This window comes from Herpailurus yagouaroundi, unplaced genomic scaffold (assembly GCF_014898765.1).
Source record: "Herpailurus yagouaroundi ecotype Mexico unplaced genomic scaffold, PumYag 29, whole genome shotgun sequence".
Lineage (NCBI taxonomy): Eukaryota > Metazoa > Chordata > Mammalia > Carnivora > Felidae > Herpailurus > Herpailurus yagouaroundi.
This window is the reverse complement of record NW_024412377.1, coordinates 7,397,306-7,420,580: the sequence shown is the minus strand read 5'-3', so window position 1 is coordinate 7,420,580 and position 23,275 is coordinate 7,397,306. Positions and strand designations below refer to the sequence as shown.

At 49.9% G+C, this 23,275-nt stretch overlaps 1 protein-coding gene across 5 annotated transcripts in view; it reads left to right on the top strand.

Moving 5' to 3' along the window:
• The first annotated feature begins 7,298 nt into the window (after positions 1 to 7,298).
• Positions 7,299 to 23,275, top strand: part of CMBL (carboxymethylenebutenolidase homolog) — a 22,938-nt gene continuing 6,961 nt past the window's right edge. The window contains exons 1-3 of one of the 5 annotated variants that reach the window (XM_040493929.1): positions 7,299 to 7,482; positions 19,828 to 20,061; positions 21,227 to 21,334. In XM_040493929.1, the coding sequence (XP_040349863.1) occupies positions 19,847 to 20,061; positions 21,227 to 21,334 (323 nt within the window). In that variant the 5' untranslated portion in view covers positions 7,299 to 7,482; positions 19,828 to 19,846. Of the gene's footprint in view, positions 7,483 to 7,512; positions 7,680 to 15,849; positions 15,872 to 19,824; positions 20,062 to 21,226; positions 21,335 to 23,275 lie in introns of those variants that run through there. The other 4 variants (XM_040493924.1, XM_040493947.1, XM_040493935.1 and 1 more) reach the window with 4 other exon arrangements.

The window sequence follows — 23,275 nt, the reverse complement described above, 5'->3', positions numbered from 1 at the left end:
CTTACAAAAATACATTAACATCAGCAGAACTGTCACTTCTGTCGTGTGCTACGGGTCACGCAGACTAGCTGTGGCGCGCTTGTGGGGGAACCCGAGTCCTGGGAGGCGTGGGTCAGTGCCAGCCGACTCACAGACGGCGGCAGTCCGCGAAGATTCATACCCTCCCCGTGTGCAAATAAGTCAGTCCCTTCCAGAGTCCCCGGACGTGTCATGTTCTTATAGCATCTAGCTCCACGTCCAGAATCTCATCATCTAACTCAGGCCTGGGTGTGATTATCTCCCCTTAGATACGCTTCCTCCAATACAGGTCTTCTCGATAAATTGTCTGTCCCATCCCCTGTGTATTAGTCAGAATGGGTTGCTATAACAAAATACCACAGACTCGAGGTGGTGGGGGGGGTGGGTTGCAAACAATAGGCACTTCTTTCTTGCAGTTCTGGAGCCCGGGGAGCCCAAGATCGGGGTTCCATCTTGCTCAAGTGTTGGTGAGGACTCGCTTCCTGGCTCGGAGCTGGCTGCCTTCGTGATATATTTTTACACAGCAGACAGAGATAAAGAGCTGGCTCTCTGGTCTCTTCTTTGTCTTCTTTTTTTTTTTTTTTTTTTAACTTTTAATGTTGGTTTATTTTTGAAAGAGAGTGAGCACACGCGGGGAAGGGGCAGAGAGAAAGGGAGACACAGAATCTGAGGCAGGCTCCGGGCTCTGAGCTGTCAGCACAGAGCCTGACACGGGGCTCAAACTCACAAACTGTGAGACCATGACCTGAGCTGAAGTCGGACGCTCAACCGACTGAGCCACCCAGGTGCTCCTCTGGTCTCTTCTTACAAGGGCACTGATCCTACCAGGAGGACCCCACTCTCCTCGTCCCATGGAAACCTAATTACCTCTAAAGGTTCCCTCTCCACACACCATCACATTGACGGGGTAGGGCTCCAACGTATGAGTCTTGAGGAGACACATTCAGTCCATACCACCCTTCCCACTGAATACATAATGGGACAGACATAGAGTAACCATTTCAGATGCTCTTGCTCGGAAAGGGGGAAGTCGCTGGTCCACGTAGATTCTAGAAGCTAGTCAGGCAAACATTGTAAATTCCTTAATTACGTCTCAAGGCTTAGGAGCTATACTCCCAGGCCCTGGACTCTGCCCTCTGGGCTCCTGGTTCTTCCCTGCGAGTCGTCCCTCCTTCCTGGAAGGTATCACGTGTTTGCCGCTGAATGATATTCTCAGCCTGCCTCTTGCCGCTAGACTTTTGAGGGTCCGAAGGCCTCTGTGTACTTTGTACTGTCTCTGCCCTTTCAGTGTGTGGTGGTGCTATTCCTATACATGTAGTTCTCTTAGAGACTACGAGTTTTCTGTGAATCTCACTGCTATCCACTCCATTAGTCAAAGACAGCACCCACAGGCCTCTCTGAGATGAGCCCTTCTCCACCTTGGGCTTCTGCAAACAGCTGAGGGTCAGCATGGCCACATGTCCTAGGAGCACCGTCCTCCGACTGAGAGGCTCTGTGCGTGTCCTAGTCTATACGGGCTGCTGTAACAAAACACCACAGACTGCGTGGTTTATAACCAACAGATAATTTGTTTCTTCCAGCCTCGGAGGCTGGAGACGTGAGATCAGGGTGCTCCACGGTGGGCTGAGGGTCCTCTTTGAGGATGCAGACTTCTCTGTGTGTCCTCACATGGTGGCAGGGGCCAGGCAGCTCTGAGGGTCTCTTTTGTAAGGACTCTAATCTCATTCAGAGAGATCTACCCTTGTGACTTAACCACCCCCTCAGGCCCATCTCCTAATACCACTGCATTGGGGATTAGGATTTCATTTTTTTTTAAGTTTATTTATTTATTGTGGGGGAGGGGAGGGAGAGAATGAGCAGTGGAGGGGTAGAGAGAGGGAGAGAGAGGATCCCAAGCAGGCTCCGAGTTGTCAGTGCAGAGCCTGATGCGGGTCTCGACCTCACAAACCGTGAGATCATGACCTGAGCTGAAATCGAGAGTCGGATGCCTAACTGACTGAGCCACCCAGGCACTCCAAGGATTAGGATTCAAAACATGAATTAGGAAGGGACACAAACATTCAGACACCTTTAATCTCTTTAGAGGGCCTGTTGTCTGAGAACAGAGCTCTGGAGTACTACCGTATATCTTTCTGAACGCTCTCTCTTTTTAAACAATGTTTATTTATTTATTTTGAGAGAGAGAGTGTGAGAAAGAGAGAGAGAGCGAGAGAGCGAGCGCACAAGCAGGGGAGGGGCAGAGAGAGAAAAGGAGAAAGAGAATCCTAAGCAGGCTCCATGCTGGCAGCACAGAGCCTGACTTGGGGCTCGAACCCATGAACTGAACCTTGAGACCATGGCCTGAGGTGGAATTGGGAGTTGGAGGCTAAACCGAGCCACTCAGGCACTCCTATCAGTGCCGTTTTCATTAAGAGGTTAATTAAAATCCTATTAGGTGTTTTTCATGGAAATGGACACCAAGATTCCAAAATTAGGATAGCAAAGTGAAGGATCAGAAAGAGCCGAGATGATTTTGAAGATGGAGGGAAGAGCTTCACTCTCTGTTATAAAACTGTGATAACGAAATCAACATGATATTGGCACACCGGAAAAAAAAAAAGGTATGTATTAACTATCTATTGCTATGTAACAATTTAGCCCCAAGCTTAGCAGCTGAAAACAATAGAGCTTATTTCGGTGCAGTATCTGAGGGTCAGGAATCTGGGAGTAGCTTAGCCAGCTGGTTCTGGTACAGGGTTCTCTCAGGAGGTTACCGTCAGGATGTTGGCTTGGGTTGTGGTCATCTGAAACTTGACTGGAGCTGGGGGACTCGCGTCCGCCATGGCCCGGGCAGGTGGCTGCAGATCAAGGGCTCTCTTTGCCGCATGGGTCTCTCCACGTGCTCCTCAATAACGTGGCAGCCTGCTTCCCCCAGAGAACGATCCCAGAGAGGGCTAGAATGCAAGATGGAAGTCAGCTGTCTTTTGTTGCCGAATACCAGAAGAGACATCCCATCCCTATTTCTGTCTCCTCTGACCCTGGCATCACGTGGGAGGAGATTGCACCAAGGCATGAATTCCCAGAGGCACGGGAGCATTGTGGGTCATCTTGGAGGCCGACTACCACAACATTTTTGAGGGGCCAAACGTCATGTTGTTTATCGTTGACAAACTTCAGCAAAAAAAAAAAAAAAAGAGACTGATGAAGCAAACTGAGCAAAATTTAGGCTTTCTCTCTGGAGGTGACAAGATGGCTTACTGGCCCAAGAATCCTCTAGAAGCCAGTTACTCTCTTTTCTTTAAAATTTTTTTTTTCAATGTTTATTTATTTTTGGGACAGAGAGAGACAGAGCATGAACGGGGGAGGGACAGAGAGAGAGGGAGACACAGAATCGGAAACAGGCTCCAGGCTCTGAACCATCAGCCCAGAGCCCGACGCGGGGCTCGAACTCACGGACCGCGAGATCGTGACCTGGCTGAAGTCGGACGCTCAACCGACTGCGCCACCCAGGCGCCCCTACTCTCTTTTCTACCCAGACTCCTGACTTGCCCCGCACCAGCACACGGCGCTCTCCCAGCTGGCTACCAATACAGCTGCATTCAGGGGGTGGAGGACTGAGTCAGCAGCTCGGCCCCATAAATGCTACCAGATGAACCCGAATGTGTTCTCCCTCAGGTCTTATTCTGAGATGTTCTGAAACACACCAGCACTTTTTCTCATTTTGTTCCGAAATCTCTCTGGAGGAACAGTGCCACGGAATACTTGTTGTGGCCTTGCCCTCCAGGTCAGTGTTAACCATGGGGTTTTAGCAGAGTCAGCGGTCTTGTTGAACTTTGCCTTGGCCCCGACTGTGAATTCAGCTTGGGCTCATTGGGTCCCTGGAGTGTAGTTCCTTATTTTACCATGAAAAATAAAACAGCTTTGGAAGATAACCAGCTGTGCCTGCTGGGCCACAGTTCTTTAATTTATTAAGGAACTCCACGAAATCCTAGGGTTCACTTACACAAAGTATTTCTATAAGAATGTAATTAAAATTTTTTTTTCTAAAGCCTGGGTTAAATGTTAACTCGTGTGATGAATTTTCCAGAGGAATTGGGAACGAAAATTGGGGAAGCTGAAAAAGTGCCATTTTGGGTGTTGTAAGAAATTTGTAGGGCGCCTGGGTGCCTCAGTCGGTTGAGTGTCTGACTCTTGGTTTTGGCTTAGGTCACGATCCCAGGGTCGTGGGATCGAGCCCTGTGTCAGGCTCCCTGATGAGCATGGGAGCCGGCTTAGGATTCTCTCTCTACTTCTGCCCCTCTCCCCTGCTCACGATTTCTCTCTCTTTCTCAAAAACGAAAGACCAAAACAAAACAAAAACTTGTGCATTTTAGGGTAGAAATAAAAATTTATATTTGGGGCTGTCCCTCAATTTGTTTTTGGAGATAATACTTTGGCGGACAGCTTTCAATTATTCAGATGATAAAAAAATACCTCCCCGTTATTTTGGAGAAGTCCAACGCAGTAAAATAATTAGATCCTACATATTTCAGACTGGGATATGAAGGGATCTGTGTGATGCTAAGTCAGTGTATCTCTAGCAGGATAACAGTGGGGAGGACACGAAGAGTAACCACCATGGTGTGGTGGTCTGGCTATGTGTTCTTTTGGCTAGACTAAGCACTTTGCCCAGAAATCCCTTCTTGTAGTTTCCAGTTTGAGCTACAGGGGTATTCCAGCTTGAGAGTTGCACCTGCCTTTCGCCAGCTGGGCTTTTCTTGCTGAATCTTTCAACCTAAAACCGTGGAAGGCTGATACTGACATGACTTGTACAGATTATCTAGTTCAATTGGGTTCTAAATTTCGTCCATTCTAAGAGTCACCTGGGAAGCTTTTTTGAAATACAAATTCCCCGGTGCCACTTATGAAGACTCTGGTTCAGCAGGTCTGGGCCCGGGACATCTGAATTTCCTTTACAAGTTTCTTAAGTGGTTTTGATGATAGGTCAACAAGTGGTTTTGCTACCCACTTGATTCTCATTTTATAGTTAGGACAACCAAATCCAAAGAGAAGGATTAAGGGGTTAAGGAAAATGACAGGAGGGACAAGCAGAGCCTGTGTCTTGATAAACCTCCGGTTGCTACATTTGCGTAAACAAGGCTTTCTTTAGCTAGACGGTGATGCTTGACCAGTGACTGTGTTTGTGGTACAAAATGCCGAAGGAATAGTTCTTGAGGAATGCAGAGGAGAGAATATTAAAAGAGTTGCAGCACTGAAGCAAACTTCCTGGAGAAGAGTTCTAAGAACCGGGGATGATTTGCATAAATGGTAAGACAGAGGGCAGCCTTCTCCCCAAGGTGGGAAAGCCGTAAGAAGGCAGGGGTCCACCCCGGCTCGAGCAGAAGGTGTAACTTAAGACAATGAGTAGAGTGTAGGAAGGATCTGCTAGGTACGTTTAGGAAAATAGGCAAGATGGTAGGAATAAATTGCTTTTAAATGCTGTGGCAGAGGCATGTTTCATAATATAGGGGTGGCTCATAAAATTTGAATGTACAGCACATTTTGCCAATTGAGACTGATTGGGAGGAAACTTTTTTTTTTTTTTAGCTTTAAAGTACATGAATAAATTTCACCCTGAGCCAGCAAATTCTAGCAAGGCACAGAGTCTTGCAATGATGAACTGTCTCATTTTAACAACAGTGTTATTAAATAAGAAGTTAGTAACGATGCTTGGGGAAACTAAATTAGCAAATAGAGAAAAATGACATGTAATTAGTCATATCTAGTCTTTCCATGTAAATAGTACTTCCAAGATGCTGGAAGATGCTTAAAAACAGTCTTATAGAAACAATTTTGTGTTTTGATGGAAAACTATGCTTGTCTAGAAGATGCCTTCCAGGCTGATTCTCATCTTTCAATGCCTTGGAGACATTTGACACTCGTGTAATTACAGGTGAATAGTAGATGAGCAGGCTGTGTCCTGTGTCATTGTCCTTCTTCCCCATCCTGTGGAAAAAAGCCAATTTGCTTTCCTTTGCACTTGCCTTTCAACATTTTTTTTAACTCCATATAAATGTGTGTGCTTTGACTTTTTTAAAAAAAGGTTTTTATTTTTTTATTATTATTTTTTATGAATATAATTTATTGTCAAGTTGGCTTACATACAACACCCGTTGCCTCTTTTTTTGAACTGGTTTTAATATCTGCCTGTCTTCCTCATTAATTAATGAGTAGCACAAAATCTGTAACACGTCATTTTTACATCTGTGTGACATCATGATTTCACCCGTCTGAAAATGACCCTTGAACAGTCCTATTGTCTGTTCACAAACCTTACTCCTGTTGTCTTTTTATCTTACCGATTTTCCATCTTTCTGGCCGGAAAGATCTAAGTCATCTTTTATCTGGATTCGCACATTTTCCAATTAGAAGCATCTAAATTAATAAGGTTCTATGTTCCGGGTCTTAAGATTTGTGGTCAAATTCTTGTGGCCTCAGGAAGCTGGTATTTTCTCCACCATCACTTATTTTCCAAATGCACATTTCTTCCTGTTTCTTTAACCTTCTTTGGAGCCAGCTGAATTGGTTATGATAACTTTAGATGACCAGATAGAACACAGTGGGGGCGACTAGAAGTATGCGACAACTTATTTTTATTTTAATTAAAACATTTTTTTTAATGTTTATTTAATTTTGAGAGAGACAGAGACAGAGCAGGAGCTGGGGAGGGGCAGAGAGAGAGAGAGAGGGAGACACAGAATCCTTAGCAGGCTCCGGGCTCTGAGCTGTCAGCACAGAGCCCCATGTGGGGCTGGAATCCACGAACTGCAAGATCATGACCTGAGCCGAAGTCGGACCCTTAACCGACTGAGCCACCCAGGCGCCGCTATTTTATTTTTTTTAATGTTTCTTTATTATGGGGGGGGGGGGGGCTAGGGAGGGCAGCGAGAGAGAGGGGAGGACAGAGGGTCTGAAGCAGGCTGTATGCTGAGAGCCCAATGCAGGTCTCGAACTCACGAACTGTGAGACCATGACCTGAGCCTACGTCCCATAAAGTGGGCCACACACCAACTGAGCCGCCCAGGCGCCCGGTAACGACTTAGTTTTAAAAACAGCCTAATTTAGATTTACAACAGGGAAGTCCCAGGCCCTAGGAGCCAGGCACTCTCGTAAATTTCACAGGCCGGCAGTCTGGCTGCTTTTGGCTTTCCTCCCCCGCCTCCTCCTCCCCCTCGTCCCTCCCGTCCCCGCCGCCCCCCCGCACCGCCCCCCGCCCCCCCCCCACCCCCACCCCCGTACGCTCCGAGCCTCCCCTCCCCCGCCCGGCCTTCCCGGGAGGCCTGGAATCCCGGGCAGCCACTGGCCCGTGGGGATCCGCCGCCCTCCGTCACCGCGCGTCCACTTCCGTCCCGGCGGGAGGCGCCTCCCCTCCGCCTGCCCCGACCGTCCCCCGGCCCGGCGGGCAGCCTCCGCGCGGGGAGAACCCAGGCTTCCGGCGGCGGACAGGTAGGTGCGCTCCGCGGGCGCGCGGAAACGCGCGCGGCCCGGCGGCGCGCTAACTCGGCGCGAGTGTTTGCAGCAGCTCGAGCAAGTCTGCCCTGCGCACAGGTCCGGAGCCGACCAAAAAGTCCTTTTCCCAAACCTTTTCCCAAAGCAGCAGTACATTATCACCGCAGAAAAGCAACCTGGGCCGGCCCACTTGGGTATGTTTTCCTGTCCTGTTCAGCCAGCTGTGTAAAAAACCTAGCTGCAATCGTGCTGTGCAGAAACTCGTTATTTATTTTTTCCATAGAACGCTGTGTCCGGAGCCTTTCTTCCATGCCTTCGAATGGAATACTGTTTGTAATTATTGTCCTACAAGTTGGGCATTTCAGTTGTGTGGTTTTTGCCAGTATAAACCCATGGGAAAGATGAGCCTATTTGCATCAAAATGTAACCAAACCAAAGGAGAGTTTGTCACCCCCCCCCCCCCCCCCCCCCGGGGGGGGGGGGGGGGGGGGGGAGCTAATGCTCCAAAGTCCAGAACTCTCGGATGGCTTGCATGAGGGTTTTTAAGGGCAAAATTTGGGGGAAGAGGTCTTGTGAGAAGGTGGACACCTTTGATTAGAGGCCCATGAGGTCCTACTAGCAGGTGACCTGGTGCCACTTCATCTGGTGCCCTGGAGGTCTTTTCCATTTCAAGGGGCTTGGAATCTGGAAAATATCTTTATTTCTTATGTTAGAAATTGAAGCAAGCATTCGTATCCCTTGAGCCTAGGCCTTTTTGTTCCTTGGCTGGTCTCGTTGTGCCTTGGGTAGATATGACCTCTGGTGTTTCATCCTTTCATCTGAACTGACAAGAGGGATGCGGGCTGCAAAAAATCATTATAGGGGGCACCTGGGTGACTCAGTTGGTTAAATGTCGGACTCTTGATTTCAGCTCAGGTCATGATCTCGAGGTTCGTGAGGTCAAGCCCCGCATCGGGCTCTGCGCTGACAGTGTGGAGCCTGCTTGGGGTTTTCTCTCTCTTCCTCTCTCTGCCCCTGCCCCTGCCCCTGCTGTGTGTGCTCTCTCTCTCTCGCTCTCTCTCTGTCTCCAAAAAAAAAAAAAAAAAATTATTATCCCCATTTGGCAGTATTTCCTTAGGGGGGGTACTACTGGGTCTAGAGAGGAGACCGTGGGTCTAGCATCATGGCATCTTTGGTGCTCGGTACCCGGTGCGTGTTGCCAAGAAGGACCGCACGGGTCACCCACTCAGCCGTGTGGGTTGGCAGGCAAAAGTGTCTCCTCTCCTAGGCCTTGCTGACATAGGGGACTGTGATCAGGCCTCCTTGCTGATGGAAGATATAAGCTGATGTTTTCAAAGCCCATTTCAAATAAGGTGGTCAGAAGTGAGCCCCACAGGTGTCTGGGGACATGCTGTCCAGGCCTCAGAACAGCCTGAGAGATGCCAAAGGCAGCCATGTGATTGGCTTGTTTGCAGGCCGGTGGGTCCTCATCATATCTACCTTTCTAATCAATGCTGTCTAGACCTGTCCCCTATGGAAAATAGAAGCATGATTGAGGACAAATAGATCTGGAGTTGTGGAAGTTGGTAGAATCATCTGTGGGTAAGTAGGGCCCTGCTTTCCCAGCTGCAAGATCAAAACTCAGTTGCCAAGCAAGTTCCTGCAGTGTTTACCCAGTGAAGGGAAAACACTGAGCCTTCCCCTTTAGCCACTGCCTTCCCCTGTTACCTTTCAGCCTTTGTTTGCTTGCTGATGGTTTCCAAATCTCTGAAGCTTCTAGAAATTTCTTCCTGGACTTCTTTGCTTGTTGCAGTCCCACCTACGCCAATTCCCTCCGCTCGTTGAAATCTGTTTTCTCTGTTTCTGCTGGAGAACTTCACTGCACCGGGAAGTCTGACTTCTGAGCTATTGACGTCCCTGAGGGTATGAAAGTAGGAAAACCCCATCCTCTGGGCCATACGTCACCATCCATTTCTCACCGTTTTGACTTCTGGAGAGAAAAGGGGAATGTTATTCAATAGCGTTGTTAAAAGATCATTTTCAGGGGAAGGTGAGAGCGTGACTCTCAAACAGACAGAAAAATGAGCACATGTTGGGGTGCCTGGCCGGCTCAGTCGGTAGAGCATGCAACTCTTGATCTCGGGCTTGTGAGTTCGAGTCCCACGTTGGATGTAGAGAGATTATGTAACATTTTTTTTTTTAATTTTTTTTTCAACGTTTATTTATTTTTGGGACAGAGAGAGACAGAGCATGAACGGGGGAGGGGCAGAGAGAGACAGGGAGACACAGAATCGGAAACAGGCTCCAGGCTCTGAGCCATTAGCCCAGAGCCCGACGCGGGGCTCGAACTCACGGACCGCGAGATCGTGACCTGGCTGAAGTCGGACGCTTCACCGACTGCGCCACCCAGGCGCCCCGTCATTTTTTTTTTTTTTTAAATGAGCATGTGTTAAAGATTCTATTTTATTTATTAAAGAAGGAACCAGGCAGATTTTATAACTGATTCAAAAGAGAAATCAAGAAGGACAGGTATATATGGGGCAAAGGAATGCCTCAGGAAGGTTCATGTTAGGGGAAGGGGCGGGAGCTTTTATCCTGATGGGGTCCCAATAGTTCATTTTTGCTTTTATTTCCCTCGCCCCTGGAGACACGGCAAGTAAGCAGCTGCTGCGGCCAAGGTTAAAGCGGTTGCTCCCTGTTTTCCCTCGTAGGGTTTTGTTGGTTTCCTGTCTCACATTGAGGTCTTTCATCCATTTTGAGTTTATTTTTGTGTCTGGTGTAAGAAAGTGGTCCGGTTCTCCCAGCACCATTTGCTGAAATGGGTGATGGGCATTCAGGAGGGCACTTTTAGGGATGAGCACTGGGTGTCCTATGTAAGCGATGAATCACTGGGTTCTACTCCTGAAACCAAGACTACATCGTATGTTAACTCACTTAAAAAAAAAAAAAAAAAAAAAAGAAAGAAATGGAAAAAAAAAAGGAGATAAGGCAGGACATGTTAGCTCCTTGGAATTGGCATCAGACAGGTACCAGTGATCCCCATGGGTCTTGACTGGTGATATTGTGGAGGTGCTTGGTGCGTGAAGCAGGGCTGCAGGGGGCTGAAAAACAAATCATTCATTCATGGCGTTTGTTAAGGAACAGAAGGCAGACCTTATTCAGGACCTTTGGGATAGGTGTAGGGTCCACCGCAGTGGGGTTTTACAGTGGGGGAGAGAGATTGGGCTCAACCCTGGAAATAGCAAAGAAAAGTGAGGATTTATAGCCAGGGAGTGGGGTGGTGGGGGTCAGTGGATGGAAAATGACTAAGAGGAAACATCACAGGGGATGGGAGTTCTGGATAAACCGACCTAACAGGGTTCTTGCAGGAGACAAGCCAGAGAGATCAGACATCGCCTGGGGGTGAGGGGGTGGAGGATGAGCAACCAGATCAGATATCAAGGGTCAGGGATTCTGTGAAACTGACTTAGAGGGATTCTTACTGAAACTAGGCACGACAGAGATGCATCCAGAAGCCCCACACAGGCCTGTTTGAGAAGAGAAGTCAGTGGAGCTTGGTGAGGGAGAGAAGGTTGGTTAAGGGGCCGTAAAAGTCACTGTGGGAGAGTGAGCCTTGAGATCAGTCACATGTTGGTGGCATCTTGGGTGAATGTCATGGGCGGATCATGAGCATTAGCGCTGTTGGCCAGTGTGGCCTCGCCAAAGAAGGTGCGAGTCAGGCTCTCCTGTGCAGGGGTGCGTCTCAGTTATCCTTGGCACCATGAGGAGGGTTCTGAGTTCAGAGGCTTCCCTAGTGGAGACCACGGATCTGGTCTCGAGGTGGCCGGTGAGTTTTGCCAAGCCCACCTGTCTTGATGCAGGAAAGCTCTTCCTCTCCTTCCCCCTTCCTCCTTCCCCCTTCCTCCTTCTAAGATTTTATTTTTAAGTTATCTCTACACCAGCATGGGGCTCAAACTCACAACCCCGAGGCCAAGAGTCGTGTACTCCATGACAGAGCCAGCCAGGCGCCCCAGAAAAGCCCTTCTTGACACATTTTATAAGCCTCCCACCGTCCACGTCAGACCCCCTGTCCCGTCCCTAAGTAGGCGGAAAGCGCAGCACCGTCGCTCACGCAGAATGACCTCACGGTGAAGGTCATGCAGAAGGAACTTCGTGTTGCTGTAGAAAACCTCGGTCATCCGTGGGGCATCCTTCCCGGCCCGTGGTCTTTGAGCCGCTGCAACTCCTTCTTTGTAAGTGGCCGGTAACCAACAAGTTAGTAAATTCTGTCCTGTGTGGTGGGATTCATGGCTTCCTCCCTCCTGCGGAAAACTCCGTTTTCTGTCCTTCTGGAATTTCAGCTGTGCTGTCGTCCGTATACATGTGTGCTCTTTTCTTTTTTCCTTCGAACCAGTTCTCACATCTGCCTCGTTCCTTCTTCTTAGAGAAGTAAAATCCTTCACGTGTTCATTTTTGTAAATCTGCACGAGAGTCATGGTTTTCCTTTCCTTGTGAAAATTATCCTTTAACAAATGTGTCATTTGGGGGAGGGAGGGGGCAGAGGCAGAATCCTGGAAGGGCTGTAGAGGAATTTTAGCGTCCTCCTGTCAGTAGGGCCCGCCTGGGTGTGCTCCCCCAGGCGCTTTCCCTGGGAGCCGCAGGGGAGCCACAGGGGGGCCACGGCGGGGCTGTCCATGGAAACCAGCTTCCCTGCCCTGTGGCCTTGGCCCAGGACACACAATGCACTACTCCGCTACATGAGGGGTCTAGCCGGAGTCCCGCCTTCCACAGCCAGGCCTCTCCCTGCCACTGCCTGCTTGCGTAAGATGCATCCAGACAGTGGCTCTCCTGGCCATAAACATTCCTTCTGGAAAGTGCGTATTAATTGGGGGCGCCTGGGTGGCTCAGTCAGTTGTGTCTGACTCCTGATTTCGGCTCAGGTCATGATCTCACAGTTTGTGAGTTCAAGCCCTGCATCGGGCTCTGCGCTGAGGAGTGGAGCCTGCTTGGGATTCTCTGTCTCCCTCGGTCTCTCTGCCCACCCCCCCACTTGCTCTCTGTCTCTCTCAAAATACATAAAAATAAACTTTAAAAAAAAGTGGGTATCAATTGAAGATAAAGTAAAAAGATTCAGGCTCAAGGCCCCTTTGGAACGGCTAGGATTTTTCGTGGTCTCCAGGTCCCCATAGGACAATCCAGGTAAGCAATCAGCGTAAGGAATCGGCTGTCAACAAATAGCGCATTGGATGTAAAATTTACCGCTCTTGGTGCTGGATTGTTGTGACTTCTCTTGCTAATAATAGTTTCATAACATAGCTTGTGAAAACAAACCCGTGGGGAATAGATTCAAATCTTCTTTGAGCAAAAGACCAGCTCTTAATAGGTGTTTCCTTAAAATGTAAGGTATTTGCCTTCCAGAATATTCTGGAAAGTATAGGAAATAATCTAACAGCCACCCATATTCACGTGACCCACGCAAAACAGTTGGAACATTTTGTCCTTAATCAAAACTTTCTGGGGCTCCTGGCTGTCTTAGTCGGTACAGCATGTGACTCTTGGTCTTGGGGTTGTAAGTTTGAGCCCAATGTTGGGTGTAGGGATTACTCAAAAATAAAATCTGAAAAAAAACCAAAAAACAACTTTCTTAGGAAGTTAAATGTAACAAATGCGGTTAAAGCCAGCTGTCTCCATCCTTTCTCCCTTGCTAGTAACCACTGGCTAATCGTGGTGTGTTTTATTCCCATGCATCACACTTTTACTACAGTATATTTATTAATAAAATAAGTACTATTTTGGGTTATTAGTCTTTATTTAGCATCAAAAAGGACATTGTCTTTTTATATAGCATTATAAGATTTCTAAGATTTATATCGGTAAATACACGTGTAGTTTGTTCACAGAGTAGTTATGAATCTATTTGTTTCCTGGGGTGGCCGTAACAAATTACCACAAACTGGGTCACTTAAGACAACAGAATATTTTTCTAAAGGTTTTTTTTATTCTTAAGCCATCTCTACACCCAGCATGGGGCTCGAACTCACAATGCCGAGAGTAAGAGCTGCACGGTCTACACGCTGAGCTAGCCAGGTGTCCCAGGACAACAGAAATTTATTCTGTCACGGTTCTGGAGGCCAGAAGTCTGCAGTGAAGGTGTCAGGGGGGCTGTGCTTTCTATGGACCTACAGAGGGGGATCCTTCCTTGCTTCTCTCCCAGCTTCTGATGGTGCCCGGCCATCCTTGGTGTTGCGTGGCTGGTAGATACTCCAGTCTCCACCTATGTCTCCATGGGGCCTTCTCTCCTGTGTGTTGCTGTATCCAAATTTCCAAAATTAGGGGCAGTGGCCACCCTAATCCAGTATGACCTCATCTTAACTTGATTACCTCTACAAAGCTCTTAACTTGATTACCTCTACAAAGCTCTATTTCCAAATAAGGGCACATTCATAAGTTCTGGGAGTTAGAACTTGAACATACCTTTTTGGGGGACACAACTCAGCCCACAATAACGACTAAATCGCAGTTGACCCTGTTTTCCTCCTGAAGGTCAATTCCATTGCTTTCGGTTATTGCCGCCAGGAACATGCCTTCTGTCCTCACCACGCACTCATACACACAGGTGTAAATCTCTCTAGGGAGTACACCCAGCTGTGGCATTTCTGGGTTGCAGGTGTCTTTATCTTTGACTTTGCCAGACCTTACCAGACCAAAGTAGTCTGTCTCGCCAGAGTTTGTATTTTGAGTTTGTATCAGCTCACGTTCCTTCCTCTTTCCCTGTATGGTCACCAACTCTTGGTGTTAACAGACCTTGTTGCCAAGCTGATGCAAAATAGCGTCTTTCTTAGGTACAAAATAGTATAATTTCTTAAATACCAGTGAGGTTGAATGTCTTTTCAGAGGTCTGGGTGCCACTCAGGGGTACCGTTTTGTGAGTTGCCTGTTCAGATCTTTGGAGCATTTATCTCTTGGGTTTGTCTTTTCCTTGTTGATTTATACGGATTTTCCCTATATGTTATCTGGATACTAAATCTTCTGCTTTGAGAATAATATCTCAAATAATAATATCTCTTCCCCACCTCCACCACCCCTTGGGCTGTTTTGAAGCACATCCTAGATGTCTGGCTGTTTCATCAGTATATACATCAGCAGGTGGCTATAAAAGATACAGAGGGGCCCCTGGGTGGCTCATTCGGTTGGGCGGCCGACTTCAGCTCAGGTCATGATCTCGCGGTCCGTGAGTTCGAGCCCCGCGTCGGGCTCTGTGCTGACAGCTCAGAGCCTGGAGCCTGTTTCGGATTCTGTGTCTCCCTCTCTCTGACCCTCCCTCGTTCACGCTCTGTCTCTCTCTGTCTTAAAAAAAAAAAAGATACAGATACACACACACAAAACCATCACTTTGATAGTCGTATCTGGCCCTTGCCCACCAGTCCGTTAACAGTAGCTCTCAATATCATGAGATATCCAACCAGTTCAGTCTCCCCCAGTTGTCTTATAAGTGGTTTTTACAGTCACCTACCGCTGTGGATTGCATTGTGTGTCCCCAGAGTTCATAGGTGGATGCCCTAACCCCCAGTGTGACGGTATTTGCAGGTGGGGCCTTGGCCGATCAGGTTGAGATGAGGTCATGAGGGTGGGGCCCCATGGCGGGATTCGTGCTCTTCTAAGAAGAGGCCAGAAAGCTTGCGTGTGAGGACACAGCGAGAAGGCAGCTGTCCGCAAGTGAGGAGAGTCCCCCTCAGAGCCCCACCTTGCTAGCACCCTGACCTTTGACATCCAGCCCTCGGAACGGTGAGAAACACATTTCTGTTGTGTCAGCTGCCCGGCCTGTGGTATTTTGTTACGGCAGCTCGAGCAGACTGATACGTACTTAATGAAATTTATTAATCTTTTTCTTTATGGTTCATGTTTTTGGGTCTAATGTAAGAAATGCTGCCTTGCTCCAAGATTCAAGGAAAAGGTGTTCGCCTTTATTTTCTTCCAACAGATGACTTTCGCTTTTCTACTCAGGTTTCTAACCATCTGGCAGGGCAGCGACGTGGCAGGTAGGGATCCACTGTGATCTCGTCGCATCTTACGCCCCTTCGTTGGCCAGTCCGTCTTTCCACCTCGGCTCTGCCTGTTCACTGTGGATCCGCCTGCCCCGTAGTGACCTCCAGAGCCTGGTCTGTTCTGCTGCATCTCGCTGCCAGCCTCAAACCACCATCCCGGACCTGGCTGGGGGCACATGGCCTCAAGGACCGTGTACAGTTCTCTGGTCCTTCACTTTCCCACTTCTTTTGCCCCCCCCCCCCCTTACCCTGACTGTTGACTCTGCTCTCAGTTTTCTGAGCAGATGCGCGGAGCGTCCTCGGCCCCCTGCCCCGATGTCATCCACCCCTCCTCCGCCTCCCCTCCTGGGACCGAGGAGGACCCGTCCACGCTTCCAAGGAAGATGGGTGGTCTCCTCCCTGGGCTGACCCCAGCCCCCCTCCCCTAGCTCACCTAGCTCTAGGGTTTGTGAGCAAACAGCTAAGAAAGAATTTTGGTGCTGAAAGGTGATCTTATTATAGCACGGGGACAGGCCCTGTGGGCAGAAAGAGCTGCCCTGGGGTTGTGAGGAGGGACTGGTTGTGTACTTTTAAGTAATTAGTGGTAGTTAGGGAGAGCGAAAGTCCCTAAGGAACTTGGAATCAAGGCTTTCAGGACCTTGAGGGGCTAGCTGCTGTTAAGATAAGGTTACTTTTAGGCTTTTTGTTTTTTTATGTTTATTCATTTATTTTGAGAGAGAGAGACAGCACACGCAGGGGAGGGGCAGAGAGAGAGAGAGAGAGAGTCAGTCAGTGCAGAGCCCAACGCGGGGCTCGAACTCGCACACTGTGAGATCCTATGACGTGAGCTGAAAGCAAGAGTCAGACGCTTAACCCAACTGAGCCACCCAGGCGCCCCAAGGTCACTTTTAGTCTTTAATAAAAGTGAACATTAAGGCACTAAGGCAGCGGTGAGTTCCTTGAGCAAGGTCACGCTCTTACGTGTCAGGTGTCAGTGGGCTGCAAGCTGTCAGGAAATTTAATTTAAGCTACATTTCTCTTGCCTTCGTGTCCCTCATCACCTGGCACCGTGGGTTGGGCTGGTTTTGCTTTGTTTTCCTCTGTGAGGCACCCGTTCTCATCCACCTGTAAATGTACTAACACTTCTTCCGTTAAAAAATAAAAAGACCTGTAGCTCCCCTTCCCTCTGTCTGCTCGCTCTCTCGGCCCCTCTTTCTGGTAAAAGCCTTGAAGAACTTCTGTGTTCACGCTGTCAGGTGCTCTCCTCTCATTTTCCCCGGAGCCCGCTTGCCGTCATGGCCACCAGACCTGTTCTCGTGGAGACCACCCTGACGTCCACGCTGCTGAGCCCTGTGGCCACCCCTCTTGCAGAATGCCTGTGTCTACAGTCTCCCTCCTTGAAAACTTGTCTTCATGTGGCTCCAGGCTCGTGAATGGGGGGTTCCTCCCTTCTGACTGTTTATTCTCAGGCTCACTCTTTCCCCAAAGCTTTTAATGGTGAAGGCCCCAGGGCTCGCTCGCTCTTCTAGATCCTTCTTCTTCCTTATCTCTTCTTATCTAATCATTCCTTTAATCATGCCATTCACGCTCGAGGTTTCCAATACTATGTACTGCTGATTCTCGTTATTTACAGTATAGTTGACTTTGAACAACATCGGAGTGGGGGGGGGGGGCGGTTAGGGGCATGGACCCCTGTGCAGTCAAAAAATCTGCATGTAACTTTTGACCCCCTCAGAAATGTAGTTCCTTATAGTCTGCTATTGATCGGAAGCTTTTCTGGTAACATAAACGGTTGATGAACACAGAGGGTGCATGCTCTGTGCGTTATACACTGTAGTCTTCCAATGAAGTGAGCTAGTGAAAAGAAAATGGTAAAAACATCATAAAAAAAGAGAAAATACATTTGCAGTCCTGTGCTGAATGTATTGAAAAAAAAAAAAATCCACGTGTAAGTGGACCGTGCAGTTCAAACCTGTGTGGTTCAAGGGTCAGCCATAGAACGTGGTTACGTTCTATAAAGTCACAGGGACACTGAACTAGCAAATACTGAACCATGGCTCCAAGAGGAAATACAGGTAGGGTTCTATGAGCCTCTGGTCATGTTTCTGTCGACTGATCAGTGCATAACCTAGTTTTTTGTGTGTTTCTGTGTAGAGACACCTCATTTAATACATAGGTGACTCATTAACATTGAACTCGCAGTCCACAGGTGTAATGTGTGCCTGAACTAAGCTTGTCTACTGCACACGTTATCTTTGTAGGCACATCATAGCCTTCGTGCCCTATTACTAGACAGCTCTTCACTACTGTGCATGGAGTCCATTCTTTAAACACCGCAATCACCACCAAAAAGCACAAAAATGCAAAAGATGTGGCGCTAAATAGAAAGCGAAAAGGATACTTGTTTACAGCGTGAGGGCTGATATGGGAAGGCAGGGCGTTGCCTTGTTCGACCTTGCCCGGGACCTTGCATGTGGGTGACTCAGATTTTTCAGTGCTTTACAAAAGTCCGTGGATGGTCGCAGTATTACTGCAAGTATTGATTTTGGAGTTGCAAATAAGTTTTGTGACTAGGCAACTTCACGTGCATGGAAGCGGCAAAAAATGAGGCTTGGCTGTGTAGGCTGACCATACTGTATCAAGTTTGTACTTCCGGCTTGGACCCCTGCCCCAAACTTGCTGTTCTGCGCGGTCCACGGAGCTTGTCGAGCAGACATTTCAGACTTCCCAGGCTCCGCATTTAAGTCCTGACCTCTTCAAACCTGCTCTTCCCAAGTGTCCTCCTTCTCATTTAAAGACAGTTGCTCAGGGGCGCCTGGGTGGTGCAGTCGGTTAAGCGTCCGACTTCAGCCAGGTCACGATCTCGCGGTCCGTGAGTTCGAGCCCCACGTCGGGCTCTGGGCTGATGGCTCGGAGCCTGGAGCCTGTTTCCGATTCTGTGTCTCCCTCTCTCTCTGCCCCTCCCCCGTTCATGCTCTGTCTCTCTCTGTCCCAAAAATAAATAAACGTTGAAAAAATAAAAATAAAAAAAAGACAGTTGCTCAGGCAAAACCCCTCATCCTCCTGTCTCCTCTTTGCCTCAGTTGGCTTTCCCTGCAAATTCTATCCAGACCCCAGCCACTGTCAGGGCCTTTATTGTCCCTCTTCAGTGGGTGGTGTTTTTTTGTTTTTGTTTTTTTTAATGTTTATTTTTTAGAGAGAGAGAGAGAGAGCACAAGCAGGGGAAGGGCAGAGAGAGGGAGACAGAGGTTCCAAAGCAGGCTCTGTGCTGACAGCAGCAAGCCTGTTGTGGGGCTTGAACCCACGAACCGCAAGATCATGACCTGAGCCGAAGCCTGACGCTCGACAGCCACCCAGCCGCCCCAGTGGGTGGCGTTTTTTGTCCCGGATTGGGAACGTCTTGCTCTGAGTAGATTTGCTTCTGCCCAAGGATTTCACTGCCCAGGGTCAGTTATTGGGTTAAATGTCATAGTCTAGGTATTCCTACTTTGAAAGGACAGTGGACATTTGGGGGGACATTTGGGGGGTTATTTTTACCTTCTCTGGGTTTTCTAATCACAGTCTTAGTCCTGGTCGGTAGAATTTTCTTTTTTTTCTTTTGTTATTGTTTTTTGTTTTTACGTTCCCCACTAAATATAAACCTTTTGGGGCTCTGACACTGCATGGGCCGTCAGCCATGGATCCCTATCTTGTGGGGTCCAGAGGCCTCACTGGACACATCCTAAGCATCGGGTGGTGTTAGAGCTCGTTCCTGGGTTTAGCCTTCTCCCCAGTATCCCTGGGCTCCCTCAGTGTCTGCTCATGCCAGGCTGATCCTGGCTTCAGTTCTCCTCTCCAATCCTGGCTAATCCAATCCTCTCCAATCCCTTCTTTTCCTATGAGTTCCCCATTTTAATTTTTATCCGTTGGTTACATTTACTTAGGTATTTTGAGTGTTTGTAATGGGAGTGGATTCCTGTTAGCTCTCATCGGCCACGTTGCTAAAATCCCAGGTTATCAGTGATTTCCTCCATAAATACCCGATATGTAGAGTTAAACTTAATTATTTTTTGTACTCTTTTTTTTAATGTTTATCTTATTTTTGAGAGAGACAGACAGAGAGAGAGAGAGCAGGGGAGAGGCAGAGAGAGCCAGAGACAGAATCCGAAGCGGGCTCCAGGCTCCGAGCTGTCAGCACAGAACCCAACGCGGGGCTTGAACCCACGAACCGCGAGATCGTGACCTGAGCTGAAGTCGGACGCTTAACCGACTGAGCCACCCAGGCGCCCCATTTTTTGTGCTCTTGGTTTTAATTTACTTACTGCTTACAATCTTTGGATTTGCACCATTCAGATCCTAATGCATGTTTCTCTCTCAGTAGCCCAACTTAAATATCTCCAATGGCTAACGAGGCTCATCCTTGTCCGTGTGACATTGGCCATAAGATAGAGTATGGAGGGATGGGGCGCGAAGTTCAAGTCGAGCACATCAAGGCTTATGTCACCAAACCCCCCTTCGACACGGGCAAGGCTGTGATCGTCATTCAAGACATATTTGGCTGGCAGTTGCCCAATAGCAGATACATGACTGACATGATCGCAGGAAATGGATACACGTATGTATGCAGTTCTATTTCTTCACTTCATGGAAACCTCTGTGATCTATCTTGATCCCTTCAGGGAAAACAAAACCACAACACCCTGACCGTGCGCTAAGCTGTCGACGTCCTTGTCTCGCTGGGCACAGGTAGATGGGGAATGTGAATCACACGAACCTAAAACAGCACCTGGAGGCCACCGCTCCCACCGCTCCCAGCCCAGTCCAGCCAGCAGGCTGCCCGGGGCTGGGGTTTCTGCTGCCCAACGGGGTCCTTTGGGTGGAGACAGAACACGAAAAATGAGCAAGGCCGCCCGTGATCTACAAAACCCCCTCACAGGCGTACAAGTCCTCTCTCCTTCAAAACGACCCCCTGAGGTTGGGCAGTGCAGGGTGCAGTCTCTTCTTCAGGTCAAGAAAATGAGGCTAAAAGTGGGTAAGCGACCTGTTAAGGTTACAGGGCCGACTGGGACTTGAACTTGGATTCTTCTGACCCAGGCTTCAGGGTTCCTTCGACGCCAGGAAGGAAGAGCTATGCTCCTCCATCCCTGGCGATGACCTTTATTTTCGGAAGCAGGTCTCTGGCCAAAGCCGCGTTGACCCACCCTCCGGGGTTGACGGGATGGGGAGGGGGGGGTGTTCGCGGACGCAGTGGACTGGCTTGTTTTCTCTGCGCGGCCCATTTCAGAACCTGCAGTAGACCTTCCCCTCCGGGCAGGGGGCGGGGGAAAACTGCTTAGTCATGGTGACTGGACATGCTCCCCAGACGTACCCTCTGACCTGAGGCTAACTCGAAAGGCCAGCTGAGGGTTGCGACTCCTCCAGGGGGCCGGGGACACCCCTGCGCTCACCACCCCGCCCCTCCCGGGCCCATGCCTCCCGGGTCTCCATCCTGTGCCATCAGTCTCATGGGGAGGGCGCCCTGTCCGACTGCCTCGTCATCTCGGATGGGCTGGGCTGCCGGCGGCCGTCAGAGGCCGTGCACCTACGCTTGTGAAATCCGAAGTGGTGTGGCCCGGTGCCAGCTGGCCTCTCGGATGTGATCAAAGCTGGCTCTCGTGGGCACCACTTTTCTTTTCCTCTGAAGCAGAATCTCCCTCGTAGCCCGGGTCTTAATGAGCGTCAGCAAATACTGAGTGCCGCCAGCTCCAAAGTGAAGGTCAGTTGACGTCCCTTTTTTGCAGAGCCATTCTTCCAGACTTCTTTGTGGGGCAAGAACCCTGGCAGCCTTCTGGGGACTGGTCCACCTTCCCGGACTGGTTGAAAACAAGAGACGCCAGAAAGATCGACAGGTAAGTTATCACCCGGGTTTGTGCTCCCCCTCCTCCCCGCCCCAGGGCCCCTGGAGAGCAGAGAAGCGCGTGTGACATCACCACTTGGGCGCCCACCCTCCCTCCCCTGCGGCAGGACTTCCATGGACACATGCTTTCGTGCAGCGCAGAGTGTGTCCCTGGAGGTGAGGTCCCGGCAAGGGCTCCTGCGGTGCCAGCAGGCTCGTCTGCTTCCCCCTTCCAGAAACTTCATGGCACTGAAGCCAGGGGAACTTTGCGGAGGTGCTGCTTTGCGGGCGGTACGATTTCCCTTGACGCGGGGGCATTCGGGGTCCACAGGGTGGACATTCCTTCCTTCCTGTCCTGGCTGCAGAACCAGTTGAGACAAGGGGAGAGAAAAGACGCCAGAGCCAACACCAGCCCCGGCTCCGTTACCGCTCAGCTGGTTGGAAACCCGAAGGGCCGTCTCCTGCCCCAAGCCGAGACCTGCCCCTACTTCCCCCCTCCACTTCTCCCCCCGAGACTTTGGGTCTTTACGCCAGGGCTAGACTGCCATCGTGCCAGGACCCGGGGAGCATTGAGAGGAAAAGCAGGGCATGCCCCAGGATCTCAGCCTTGTAGGAAATTAGCTCCAGGAGTTCAGAAGCAAGGACCAGACCTCCCAGCTGCCAGTCAGACACCCTCTTCTGTCTGGACTCAGTGTGGAGGGGGAGAGGGGCAGGATTGTTCTCTGATGCCCAGTTCCTCCTGAGCAAGTAAACGTGAGCCCAAGGCAAAGGAGCTTCCCCACCACCAGCCTTGACTCTCACCTTGGCCACTTGTCCTGAAAGCCATCCTTCCCTGTCACCTGACTTTCTCCCACCATGCACCTGAGCCTTGTTTTTTTTTTTTTGTTAAATTTTTTTCTTAACGTTTGTTTATTTTTGAGAGAGACAGAGACAGAATGCGAGTGGGTTAGGGGCAGAGAGAGAGGGAGACACAGAATCCGAAGCGGGCTCCAGGCTCCGAGCTGTCAGCACAGAGCCCGACGTGGGGCTCGAACTCACGAGCCGTGAGATCATGACCTGAGCCGAAGTCGGACGCTCAACCGACTGCGCCACCCAGGCGCCCCGAGCTTTGGTTTTGATGAACTGCTCCCCCAGCCCAGCTTGGCGGAACTAATAATGTGGTCCCCTGCCTGTGGCCGCTGGGTCCCTGGGACTGTCTGTTCTTTTCTTCTATCACCAGAGTGCCCTCCAGAGCTGGCCCCTCCTTCCACTGGGCTGGTGGACGCCAAGCAGACCTGTGCCCGTAGCCCCAAGGGGCCTTGGGTCCTGTTGAGTGCCCCTTCCTGCTTCCCTGGCCCTGCCTCACTCCCCGCACTCACTGGGCCACCTTCTTTTAGGGGCCTGTGCAGGGTGGCAGCGCGTTGTGGCTCAGGCCAGGGTCATCCTAGGGTCTCTGTGCAGCTTGTGGGGCGTGGGGGGTGCTGCCCGCTGCCTTGGGAGCTCCCGGCAGGCGTGGCCGAACACCCGGGGCCGTGTCAACAAAGTCGTCGTCCAGTCCCTCACTGTCCTTGGGATGGCCTCCGGATGTCAGCCGCCTTGTCTTTCTCTGCCCCATCCCGAGGAGTCTCCCTGGGATGAAGGCCTGGCTCCCCCACCTCAAGTCAGGGGCACCTCCAGGGGCCAGGGCGCTCCAGGCTCCCCTAGGGAACTGTCCGAGGCCGGCATGGAGATTGCCCCTGCCAGGTTCTCCCGAGCAGACCCCACTTCCTTCCCTTCTCTCCCGCAGTGCTGGCCCTGAGATTCCTGGAATAACTCCCCTGCATGCTTACCTTTCCCAAGTCCCTCCTGGGGGACCTGCAACCTCAACCTGAAACCCCAAGAAAAACAAAAGGAAGCAAGAAGTTCAGAGCAAATGAGAATTAGAAGCACAAGAGGCTGGGATGTGAATGCAGAAATTCAGCTTTGCATGTGGGGC